The sequence below is a fragment of the Pituophis catenifer genome, unplaced genomic scaffold (assembly GCF_029215685.1).
Source record: "Pituophis catenifer annectens isolate HBS135680 unplaced genomic scaffold, rPitCat1.0.hap2 SCAF_4, whole genome shotgun sequence".
Lineage (NCBI taxonomy): Eukaryota > Metazoa > Chordata > Lepidosauria > Squamata > Colubridae > Pituophis > Pituophis catenifer.
The window spans coordinates 127,453,478-127,466,110 of record NW_027256884.1 but is presented as its reverse complement, the minus strand read 5'-3'; the positions used below and the strand labels follow the sequence as shown (position 1 = coordinate 127,466,110).

The 12,633-nt window shown below is 48.8% G+C and overlaps 1 protein-coding gene across 1 annotated transcript in view; it reads left to right on the top strand.

Annotated features, from left to right (window-relative positions):
* The first annotated feature begins 203 nt into the window (after positions 1-203).
* Positions 204-12,633, top strand: part of USP35 (ubiquitin specific peptidase 35) — a 23,728-nt gene continuing 11,298 nt past the window's right edge. The window contains exons 1-6 of the mRNA XM_070944061.1: positions 204-885; positions 3,331-3,463; positions 4,445-4,574; positions 6,369-6,470; positions 9,500-9,658; positions 11,215-11,408. Of these exons, the coding sequence (XP_070800162.1) occupies positions 204-885; positions 3,331-3,463; positions 4,445-4,574; positions 6,369-6,470; positions 9,500-9,658; positions 11,215-11,408 (1,400 nt within the window). The remainder of the gene's footprint in view (positions 886-3,330; positions 3,464-4,444; positions 4,575-6,368; positions 6,471-9,499; positions 9,659-11,214; positions 11,409-12,633) is intronic.

Here is a 12,633-nt window from a genome sequence, read left to right as displayed (position 1 = left end):
AGTGCTGGCTCTTCAGCTTTGAAATGGAGATGAGCATCACCCCCTAGAGCCGGAAATGATTAGCAAGCATATGCAAGGGAATCTTTACCTTTTACAGTCATTATAATTATGATATGTAACCCAACATCTCCATTCCAGGGAGGAAGGGTTTGCTAGTGGCCTCAACGTGTCTGATCTTCTTTGAGGACTTCCAAGAAGCCAACATGGATAAAATCCTGGAAGCGATCTTGGCCTCTTCCTACCCCGATCACATGAAGCAAGGCCTGGTGAGGCGTATCATCGAGGCTCTGAAGAGGACCATGGACACCGAACAGTGTTGGTCCATGCTGGAGCTTTCCACCAAGCTCTTTCTCTTGGGTGATACCAAATTCAAGAGGTCAGTTGGTAAGGAGATCCTGGAAGTCTGTGGCCTTTATCACCAAGAGGCCTTTGAAGAATTCTTCAATGCCCAGTTCCTCTTAAGTCTTCTCCAGGAAGGCTATGGACCCCTCGGGAAGAGAAGCTTGTACGTGTTTGATTACATACACCTCGGGTTGCCCTTCGTGATGGATGGTCCTTCGGCCAACGACGTCTTCAGCCTGCTGAGGACTGAAGTCCTCCGGAAGATCTGCGAGAGGCCAGTCCTGAAGCAATGTGTGAAGATCAGTAAGCTCTTAATCCAGTACCCTCTGTGTGTCCCCACCGGCAAACGCCAGATCCTGTTCTGTCAACAACTGGTCCGATGCATCGGGCAGTTCCATACCACCTCGGGAAGGGAAGACGCCATCATGGAATTCTTGGACCAGGTGATCCAAGTCAGCCTTTTGCTGCAGAAAATCTGGAAGACTCAGATGGCCTCCATCCTTCCCTCGCTGAAGGAACTCTTCACCATCATTTCAACAATCGGTAGGGATGGGGACTTTGTTATAGCACTTAGCAATAGCCCTTAGACGTATATACCGCTTTGCAGTCAGGGGTGGGCTTCAGATCTTTTAACAACGGGTTCGCTGCCCTGTTGCTGGGTGGGCGTGGCCTTGGCGGGTGTGGCCTAGTCAGCTGCCTGCACCACGGTGTGTAGGGGGGGGGCCTTTTTTGCCCTCCCCAGGCTCTGGAGGCTTTTCCCAAGCCTCCGGGAGGGTGAAAACGGCTTCCCCCGGGCTTCGACGCCTTCTGGAGGCCGGAAACAGACCTGTTTCTGAATTTCCGGAACCTCCAGTAGGCCTGTTTTTTGCCGTCTCAGACCCTCCGTGCGGCCCTTGCACTTACCTGGAATGATGAACGGACTGCGTGGAGACTCCTGGTAGGGTGGGGCCAGCCAGGGGTGGCATTTGGGGGTTCGCCGAACCCCAGTGATCCTTGGCTAGAGGATCGCCCAAACCCTGCCGAACCCCCAGGAGCCCAACCCTCTTCACAGTGCTTTATACAGCCCTCTCTAAGCAGTTTACAGAGACCCCAACAATCTGGGTCCTCATTTTACCCACCTCGGAAGGATGGAAGGCTGTGTAGACCTTGGTTTCAGACAGTGTTTTTCAGCTAGTCCTCGACTTACGACCGCAATGGAGCCCAAAATCGGTGGAACGGCTTGCCTCCAGAAATTGTGGGTGCTCCAATGGCTGGAGTTTTTTAAGAAGAGACTGGAAAGCCATTTATCTGGAACGGTGTAGGGTCTCCTGCTTGAGCAAAAACGGTCATAAAATCCCGTGTGACCATCCGGCGACTTATGACACAACAGCTGTTGACCGAAATGGCAAGCTCCATTATGGTCGTAAGTCGAGAACTCCCTGCCTGTACAGCCACCCTGTCCCTTAGGTTCTTAAATCATCTTAAGGTATAATTTTTGACTTGCCTGTATCTTAATGATTATCAGTGGGCAAAACCCCAAGATCTAGATGCTTGTGGTTCAGAACGTTTCAACTTTAAAATGGTTTGAGGGGTGCTTGGTGCTCTCTGAGCTTGGTTGTTTTCTCGAAGATGTTTCATGACCCAACTAGGTAACATGATCAGTGCTAAAAGAGAGTGGGATTTGTGGAGGAGGAGGAGAAGGACTGTGAGATCCTTGGAGCTCTCTGACGTTTCTTGACCAATGTAGGTAACATCCACAGTCTAGAAGGAGGTGATGTTTCTGGACAAGGAGAAAGGGAAGAGGAGGAGGAGGACGACTGTGGGGTCCTTGGTGCTCTCTGAGTTTAGTGGTTTTCTTGCAGACGTTTCTTTACCTAACTAGGTTACATCATCAGTGGTGGGAGGAGTGGGGTTTGTGGAGAGGAGGAGGAGGAGGAGAACTGTGAGGTCCTTGGTGCTCTCTGAGCTTCCTTGTTTTCTTGCAGACGTTTCATTACCCAATTAGGTAGCATCATCAGTGCTAGAAGGGAGTGGGGTTTGTGGAGAGGAGGAGGAGGAGGAGGAGGAGGAGGAGGAGGAGGAGGGAGGAGGAGGAGGAGGAGGAGGAGGAGGAGGATGACGACTGTGGGGTCCTTGGTGCTCTCTGAGCTTCCTTGTTTTCTTGCAGATGTTTCATTACCCAATTAGGTAGCATTATCAGTGCTAGAAGGGAGTGGGGTTTGTGGAGAGGAGGAGGAGGAGGAGGAGGAGGAGGAGGAGGACAACTGTAGGGTCCTTGGTGCTCTCCAAGCTTCCTTGTTTTCTTGCAGACGTTTCATTACCCAACTAGGTAGCATCATCAGTGCTAGTAAGGAGTGCTGTTTGCTGTCCATTTATATTCTGATGTCCCACCTTTCAGTGTGGGTGGGGGCGGTCTTAAGAGATCCTTTGGTTGGTCTGTTTACGGATGGCTCTTTGGCTGTTTCTTGATTGGGGTATTTTGCTTACTTCATTGTTGGTCTGAAGTTAACCTTGGAGTTAATCTATGCTGATCTGGGTGCTGATTGCTGGTGGAGAAATGCTGGGGTCCTTTTGTTCTCTTTTGGCCTCTTTTGCATATAGCCAATATCAGGGTCAGCAACCTGCGGCTCCGGAGCCGCATGTGGCTCTTTCAACCCCTCTGCTGCGGCTCCCTGTCACTCAAAATATGCGTCACAACTGCCAATGTGCGACACCCACCAGCACGCGATTTATTGAGCTTTTCAACCCCCGGTAGACCAACCATGGATAAATCCAAGAGAAGAAAAAAGTTTCAGAAGAAAACAGAACGTTTAATTCAACTACATAGGCTAGTTTTGTGGCCGCTCATGAAATAGTCAGGCACGGGAAGGGTTTTGTGGCTCCCGGTGTTTTCTTTTCTGTGGGGAAACGGGTCCAAATGGCTCTTTTGAGTGTTTAAGGTTGCAGAGCCCTGGCCTATATAGATGTTGTTTAAAATGGTTGGCCTGCCCCTGCTCATTTGTTTTGCAGACGATCAGGATCCTTCTATTGCCTTAGCCAGCGTGGTCCAATACGTTCCGCTAGAGCTGATGGACGGCATCCTAAGAAACCTCACCAACGATGACAGCATCACTGACCTTCAGATGATGACCGCGATTGGAAGGTAACGAAAAATAGAAAATGGCTAGTGATTCACCAGGACTCGAAGTTTAACCTTCCGAGCTTTCAGATTCAGAATAATAATAATCCTTTTACCTCCTCCCACTCTTCTTCTTCCTCCTCCCTCTCTTTCTCTTCCTCCTCCTCCTCCTTCTTTTCCTTCTCTTCCTCTTCCTCCTCTTCCGTCCTCCTCCTTTTCCTTCTCCTTCTCCTCCTCCTCCCTTCCTCCTCCGCCCTCTTACTCTTCCTCCTCTTCCGTCCTCCTCCTTTTCCTTTTCCTTTTCCTTCTCCTTCTCCTCCTCCTCCCTTCCTCCTCCTCCCTCTTACTCTTCCTCCTCTTCCGTCCTCCTCCTTTTCCTTCTCCTTCTCCTCCTCCTCTTCCCCCCTTCCTCCTCCTCCCTCTTCCTCTTCCTCCTCTTCCGTCCTCTTCCTTTTCCTTTTCCTTTTCCTTTTCCTTCTCCTTCTCCTTCTCCTCCTCCTCCCTTCCTCCTCCTCCCTCTTCCTCTTTCTCCTCTTCCCTCCTCCTCCTTTTCCTTCTCTTTCTCCTCCTCCTCTTCCCCCTTCCTCCTCCTCCCTCTTTCTCTTCCTCCTCTTCCATCCTCCTCCTTTTCCTTCTCCTTCTCCACCTCCTCTTCCCCCCTTCCTCCTCCTCCCTTTTCCTCTTTCTCCTCTTCCCTCCTCCTCTTTTTCCTTCTCCTTCTCCTCCTCCTCCTCCCCCCTTCCTCCTCCTCCCTCTTCCTCTTCTTGGTTTTCTCCTCCTCTTTCTCCTTCTCCTCCTTCTCCTCTTCCTTCCTCCCCGCACCCACTCCTCCTCCTAATCACATAACCATTAGATAGGATTTCTTCTCAGTTCCCACCATTCTCCAGGATCTTGCAAACAGCTCCATTTCTTTTAATCTGCGGCTCGGAAGCTGGCTTGCACTCCATCTAATCCCAGCCTCTCTCTCTCTCTCTCTCTCTTCATCTTTCTTCTTTCTGGCCGCAGGATGATTGAATGGGTCTCCTGGCCCCTGGGCAAGAACTTAGACAAATGGATCATAGCCTTGTTGAAGAATCTGGCGGCGGTGAAGAAATTCAGCATCTTGATGGAAGTCACGCTGTCCAAAATCGAGCGGGTTGGTTAGTCCTGCCTATGGTGGAACTAGAATTCACCGTCTCCTGGTGATTGGCCCAAAATCACCCAGCTGGCTTTCATGGCTAAGGCAGGACTAGAACTCACCATCTCCTGGTGATTGGCCCAAAGTCACCCAGCTGGCTCTCAGGCCTAAGGTGGAACTAGAATTCGTAGTGTCCTTGTGGTTGACCTAAAGTCACTGAGTTGGTTTTCCTGCCTATGGTGGAACTAGAATTCACCATCATCTGATGATTGGCCCAAAGTCACCCAGCTAGCTCTCATGCCTAAGGTAGAACTAGAATTCACAGTCTCCTTGTGGTTGACCTAAAGTCACCGAGTTGGTTTTCCTGCCTATGGTGGAACTAGAATTCACCATCATCTGATGATTGGCCCAAAGTCACCCAGCTAGCTCTCATGCCTAAGGTAGAACTAGAATTCACAGTCTCCTTGTGGTTGGCCTAAAGTAACTGAGTTGGTTTTCCTGCCTATGGTGGAACTAGAATTCACCATCATCTGATGATTGGCCCAAAGTCACCCAGCTAGCTCTCATGCCTAAGGTAGAACTAGAATTCACAGTCTCCTTGTGGTTGACCTAAAGTCACCGAGTTGGTTTTCCTGCCTATGGTGGTACTAGAATTCACCATCTCCTGGTGATTGGCCCAAAGTCACCCAGCTAGCTCTCATGCCTAAGGTGGAACTAGAATTCACCATCATCTGATGATTGGCCCAAAGTCACCCAGCTAGCTCTCAGGCCTAAGGTAGAACTAGAATTCACAGTCTCCTTGTGGTTGACCTAAAGTCACTGAGTTGGTTTTCCTGCCTATGGTGGAACTAGAATTCACCATCTCCTGGTGATTGGCCCAAAGTCACCCAGCTAGCTCTCATGCCTAAGATGGAACTAGAATTCACCATCATCTGATGATTGGCCCAAAGTCACCCAGCTAGCTCTCAGGCCTAAGGTAGAACTAGAATTCACAGTCTCCTTGTGGTTGACCTAAAGTCACCGAGTTGGTTTTCCTTCCTATGGTGGTACTAGAATTCACCATCTCCTGGTGATTGGCCCAAAGTCACCCAGCTAGCTCTCATGCCTAAGGTGGAACTAGAATTCACCATCATCTGATGATTGGCCCAAAGTCACCCAGCTAGCTCTCAGGCCTAAGGTAGAACTAGAATTCACAGTCTCCTTGTGGTTGACCTAAAGTCACTGAGTTGGTTTTCCTGCCTATGGTGGTACTAGAATTCACCATCTCCTGGTGATTGGCCCAAAGTCACCCAGCTAGCTCTCATGCCTAAGGTAGAACTAGAATTCACAGTCTCCTTGTGGTTGACCTAAAGTCACCCAGCTAGCTCTCATGCCTAAGGTAGAACTAGAATTCACAGTCTCCTTGTGGTTGGCCTAAAGTAACTGAGTTGGTTTTCCTGCCTATGGTGGAACTAGAATTCACCATCTCCTGGTGATTGGCCCAAAGTCACCCAGCTAGCTCTCATGCCTAAGGTAGAACTAGAATTCACAGTCTCCTTGTGGTTGACCTAAAGTCACCGAGTTGGTTTTCTTGCCTATGGTGGAACTAGAATTCACCATCTCCTGGTGATTGGCCCAAAGTCACCCAGCTGGCTTTCATGGCTAAGACAGGACTACAACTCATCATCTCCTGGTGATATATATTCTCCAGACACCCACTCCAAGCCTTTCACAACATCTCTTACCGGGCTGGAGAAAAATTGCTGTAGGAATTGTGTTTATCCTGATTCTGCTAATCTACCTCCCTCAATCTTTACTTTGTTGTTTTTGTAGGTGTTTTCCAAGCTACTGTACCCTATTCTGAGAGAAGGGACTCTCTCTATTCTGCGTTACATGTTGCTGAGTTTCCAGCACTCTCACGAAGCATTTCACCTGGTAAATCCCTGTTCCGATTAATCATGTATTGCTTTGAGCCTCTGGCTGTTGGCCAACTTATAAGGATATTTATTGTGAATGAAGGCGAATATGCGTGTCCCAGGATAATGTTGCATTATCCAATCTGGGTCAGTCATCGGAACTAGAGGTTTTTGTCTTCCAAGCTTTCGGACTCGTGCCAGAGCCCATCCTCAGGGATCAATCCCTTCCCTGGCTGTGTTCTGTCCCCGTCCCCCACGCACACACACCAACAGACATTCAAGAGTTAAAGACTAAACCAGCCGACAAAATCCTTTTCCTTTTGATAACGGAACTTGGCAGCAACCTAGTGGCTGCCTGCCAAGAGTTTATTACTCACGAAGAGATAACTTCTCTCCGCTTCTGGTACATCAAAGTAAAATGTTCAATAATAACAGAGTAACTTAAGTCCAAATATAATCCAGCAAAGTCTATAGCAAAAGTCCAGCAATGCAGAATGGCGTGGAAGCTTTCAGCTTTGTTCGTCACAAGGCTTGACTGGCCACCACGCTCCCTTTTATACCCTGTGGGGTGTGGTCCAGTGATTCAGCCTAATCTCTGGCACGCCTTTTCTTCTGTTGCGCGCACTTATCTCTGCGACACTGTCGAGGATCCAGCCAAGACTCATTACTCTCATCACTGTCCACCTGTGGCTGCGTGGACGTGCTTGGCCCCGGCCCTATCTCTTGCCCTTTGGCGGACACCGAAGGCATTGCCAGAGAGGAGGGTCCTGGAGAGGGAGGCCTTGCCAACTCCTCTCCTTCACTCTCAGAGTCCTCTCCTGCCGATGACACAGGCTCAGGTAACAGAGCCACAACAGGCTATTTTGGGGCCTGCTCATCCAACAATCTTTGTAGCTGCAAAATTGAATGTATGTCCTTGTTCATTGCAATATGAGGCTGCCGATGAGTTCAGATCTCCTTGTCTGACTGCTCATTTGGGTTCTTGCAATCTAGTGGTTAGCTAGCTTCCTCCCCTTCCTCCTCTATAATTTAATAGCCAGCCATCAGCACTGAGCTTGTCGATTGAAAGATCGGCAGTTCAGCGGTTCGAATCCCTAGTGCCATGTAACAGGGTGAGCTCCTGTTCCTTGTCCCAGCTTCTGCTAACCTAGCGGTTCGAAAGCAGGTAAAAAATGCAAGTAGAAAAATAGGGACCACCTTTGGTGGGAATATAACAGCGTTCCGTGCGCCTTTGGCGTTTAGTCATGCCGGCCACATGACCACGGAGATGTCTTCGGACAGCGCTGGCTCTTCGGCTTTGAAACGGAAATGAGCAACGCCCCCTAGATTCGGGAACGACTAGCACATATGTGCGAGGGGAACCGTTACCTTTTTACCAGCACCCCAATCAACAACTAAAAAGCCACACACAACCAGGCACCTATAAATACCACACAGCTCAAATATAAATACCTCAATAGCTCAAAGCACTACACTCTGCTAGAGAGAAATTCAATCAGAATAGAGCTGGAGGGGACCTTAGAGGTCTTCTAATCCAACCCCCTGCTCAAGCAGGAGACCCTATACCAGGGGTCTGCAACCTTAAACACTCGAAGAGCCATTTGGACCCGTTTCCCACAGAAAAGAAAACACCGGGAGCCACAAAAACCCTTCCCGTGCCTGACTATTTCTTGAGCGGCCACAAAACTAGCATCTGTAGTTGAATTAAACGTTCTGTTTTCTTCTGAAACTTTTTTCTTCTGTTGGATTTATCCATGGTTGGCCTACCGGGGATTGAAAAGCTCAATAAATCGCATGCCGGCAGGTGTCGCACATTGGTTGTGACTCATATTTTGAGTGACAGGGAGCCGTAGCAGAGGGGTGAAAGAGCCACATGCGGCTCCAGAGCCACAGGTTGCTGACCCCTGCCCTAAACCATTTCAAACAAGTGTACTAATCCTTCACGTGATTTTGATTCTATGCCACTGTTTATACAACCAAGGATTGTATTCGCTTTTTTGGCTGCTGCTGCTGCACACAGCTGGCTCATGTTTAAGCGATCGTCCACTAGGACTCCAAGGTCCATCTCACAGTTACTGACTTTGAGCCAGGTTTTCTGGGGTGTTGGCAGGAATAGCCAACACCCCAGAAGACAAACCCAGGATTCCAAAAGATTTTGACAAACTTGAACAATGGGGCCCTATCCAACATCATGAAACTTAATGTGGCGAAAAGCAAAGTAGGCAGGAAAGCTAAAACGTCAGTCTAATTCCCTAAGGATGGACTCCAGCACAGGTCCGAAAACTTGGAAGACAAAACCTCTGATCCTGGTGACTGACCCAGACTGGATTCTGTGATATTTATTGCATTTACAGCCTCAGATATACAGTAGTGGCCAAAATTGTAGAAACCTTTTGTGGAAAAATGTATTCTCTAAAACTAGCTAATAACACCGCTTTTTTTTTGGAGTAGTACCCTAAAATTATATATCAATGGAAAGATAATTCAATCAAGAATGTAATGCAATGACTTTTATGAAGGATTTGCTATTAGAATAGCAGTTACAGTATAAAGAAGAAAAGTTGAAACATGTAGAAAAAAACGAGATCTACAAAAATGATCCCCATGTCAGTTAATGCTTAGTTGGGTAACTGTTAGCATGAATGACGGCCTGACAATGTCTTCCCACGGAGTGAACCAAGTCTTTTAGTTCTGCAGCTGTTCTCATGGGAAACCAAGATGGAATGATGGCTTCTATTAACTGGGTTTGATTGCTGGGTCGCTTCTGACTAACCAGTTTCTTTAGTGGGCTCCATAGATTTTCCATTGGTTTAAGGTCTGGGCTATTCCCAGGCCATTCCAGCAGTGGAATAGGATTATCTTGAAACTCCCCCCAAAAAAAGTGGTGTTATTAGCCATCAAACCTCAAAAATACACTTTTCCCAAAAGGCTTCTACAATTTTGGCCACTACTCTATTTGTTTTTTAGGCTTCACTGCATGCTCATATTTTTCCTTGGGTGCAGTTTCCATTCCTCAACGCCTCTCAAATGTTTTATTTCCACTAACAGCTTCTGCCGCATATTCCCAGAGTGATCGGTGCCCTCCAAAAGGAAAACTCCAATTCGGCATCGCGATGTTTGGATCAGCTGGCCGAACTGATCCATTGCATGCTCTTCTGTTTCTCAGGATTTCCAGATCTCTACGAGCCTCTGGTGGAAGCGATAAAAGTAAGGCTGGTTTTTTTCCGTTCGCAACGAAGTCTTAAATTTTTAGCAAAAATTGGCCTGGGTTAGAATCAGAGCCTTAGCTTCAAACCTTCCTTGGGCTTGGATAGGTTTAGTAAGGATGGTTATTTTAAAATTGTATTTATTTATTTGTACCCCGCCATTATTATTCTTACAAATAATTCGAGGCGGTGAGCATACCTGATACTCCTGCCTCCTCCTCTTTTCTCCAAAACAACAACCCTGTGAGGTGGGCTGGGCTGAAGGAAAATGATTGGCCTAAAATCACTTAGAAGGCTTTCATGCCTAAGGTGGGACTAGAACTCATCATCTTCTGGTTTGTAGCCTGTTGCCTTCACCACTAGGCCAAACTGACTCCCTAGTATTCATGATTATGCTTTTTGTCTGGACTACCTCGAAGGGCTAACTGATGGGCAACACAGGTTTACAACATTTGCCCACATAATGCCAGTGTGCCCATCAGTTCGATAAAATGACCATAAAAAACAATGTTCTGCTAATTCTCTCTCTGTTTTCCCCTCTCCCTCCTTCCTTCTTTCTCTCTCTCTCTCCCTTTCCCTTTCTTTCTCTCCTCCCATCCTCTCCCTCTTTCTGTCTCCCTCTCTTTCTCCCATCCACCTTCTCTGTCTCCCTCTCTCTCTTTCCCCCTCTTTCTTTCCCCTCCTCTCTCTCCCACTCCCTCTCCCTCTTTTCCTCTCCCTCACTCTCTGTCCTCCCACCCTCTCCCTTTCTTTCTCTTCCCTACCCACTCTTTCTCTCTCCCACATACCTACCACTCTCCCTCTTTCTCTCTCCCTCTCTCTCCTCCCATCGTAACCCTTTCCCCCCTCTCCCCCACCCCCCTCTCTCCTTCCCCCCTCTCCCTCTCTCTCCCACCCACTGACCTCCCTCTCTCTCCCTCCCACCCACTCTCCCTCTTTCTCTCTCCCTCTCTCTCCTCCCACTCCTTTCCCCCCTCTCTCCTCCCCTTCTCCCTCCCTCTCTCTCTCTCACCCACCCACCACTCTCCCTCTCCCTTTCTCTCTTCCTCTCTCCCCCCACCCTCTCCCTCTCTCCCTCTCTCCCTCTCTCTTCCACGCACTGACCTCACTCTCTCCCTCCCACCCACTCTCCCTCTTTCTCTCTCCCTCTCTCTCCTCCCACTCTCTCCTTTTCCCCCCACTCTCCTCCCCCTCTCCCTCCCTCTCTCCCTCTCTCTCTCACCCACCCACCACTCTCCCTCTCCCTTTCTCTCTTCCTCTCTCCCCCCACCCTCTCCCTCTCTCCCTCTCTCCCTCTCTCTTCCACGCACTGACCTCACTCTCTCCCTCCCACCCACTCTCCCTCTTTCTCTCTCCCTCTCTCTCCTCCCACTCTCTCCTTTTCCCCCCACTCTCCTCCCCCTCTCCCTCCCTCTCTCCCTCTCTCTCTCACCCACCCACCACTCTCCCTCTCTCTTTCTCTCTTCCTCTCTCCCCCCACCCTCTCCCTCTCTCCCTCTCTCTCCCACCCACTCACCACTCTCCCTCTCTCTTTCTCTCCCCTTCTCTTCTTGGAAGGCTCTCCCAATTCCTAACGAAGATCGCATTAAGCATCTGCTGGGGCAGAACGCATGGACCTCCCAGAAAAACGAGTTGGCCAACCTCTATCCTCGCTTGGCCTCCAAATCGGAAACCGGGAAGATTGGGTTAATTAACCTGGGGAACACCTGCTACATGAACAGCATCCTCCAAGCTCTCTTCATGGCCTCAGAGTAGGCAGCCCCCCCCTTCCGCTTCTGCCTCCCCTCACTCTGTGTTTGCATTTAGGGGTTTTAACGCACGCGGTCTCTCGCCCTCTGTCTAAACCAGGGGTCAGCAACCTGTGGCTCTGGAGCCGCATGTGGCTCTTTCACCCCTCTGCTGCGGCTCCCTGTCACTCAAAATATGCATCACAACCGCCAATGTGCGACACCCACTGGCATGCAATTTATTGAGCTTTTCAACCCCCGATAGACCAACCATGGATAAATCCAAGAAAAGAAAAGTTTCAGAAGAAAACAGAATGTTTAATTCAATTACATATGCTAATTTTGTGGCCGCTCAAGAAATAGTCAGGCATGGGAAGGGTTTTGTGGCTCCCGGTGTTTTCTTTTCTGTGGAAAACGGGTCCAAATGGCTCTTTCAGTGTTTAAGGTTGCAAATCCCTGGTCTAAACAATGCAAGGGAATGGGAGTTAGCTAGTCCTTGACTTGCGACCACAATGGAGCCCAAAATTTCCGTTGCTTAAGCGAGACGTTCGTGGAGTTTTGCCCCATTTTGCGACTTTTCTGGCCACAGAAGCATTAGCGACACCGTTGTTAAGTGAATCGGGCTTCCCCATTGACTTGACGTGTAAAGGTCATCAAAAGCCTGGTGGCGCAGCAGACTAATAGCCTGTTATTAACATTCAGCTGCCTGCAATTACTGCAAGTTCGAATCTCGCCAAGGCTCAAGGTTGACTCAGCCTTCCATCCTTTCTAAGGTAGGTGAAATGAGGACCCAGTTTGTGGGGGCAATAAGCTGACTTTGTATAAAATATACAGAAGTATGAAGACTATTGCTTAACGCACTGTATGCTGCCCTGAGTCTCTGGAGAAGGGCGGCATATAAATCAAATTAAAAAAAAAAAAAAGGTGATCGCATGACCCCAGGACATTGCATCTGTCATCGATATAAATCAGTGGCCAAGCCTCTGAATTTCGACCATGTGACCAATGGGGATGCTTCAACGGTCGCAAGTATGGAAAAAAATGGCCGTAACTCACTTTTTTTCCAGTGCCGTTGTAACTTCCAACGGTTGCTGAAGCAATGGTTATAAATGGAGGACCACCTGTGTCCTTGTTAGAAGCATCTAATCCGAGCAGGTCCATCGTTGTGATGACCCGGGGTGTGGCACGAAAGCAACACAACCAGAGAACAGGTTTAACACCCCTTTATTGCCCCCACTGGGCCCCTAAA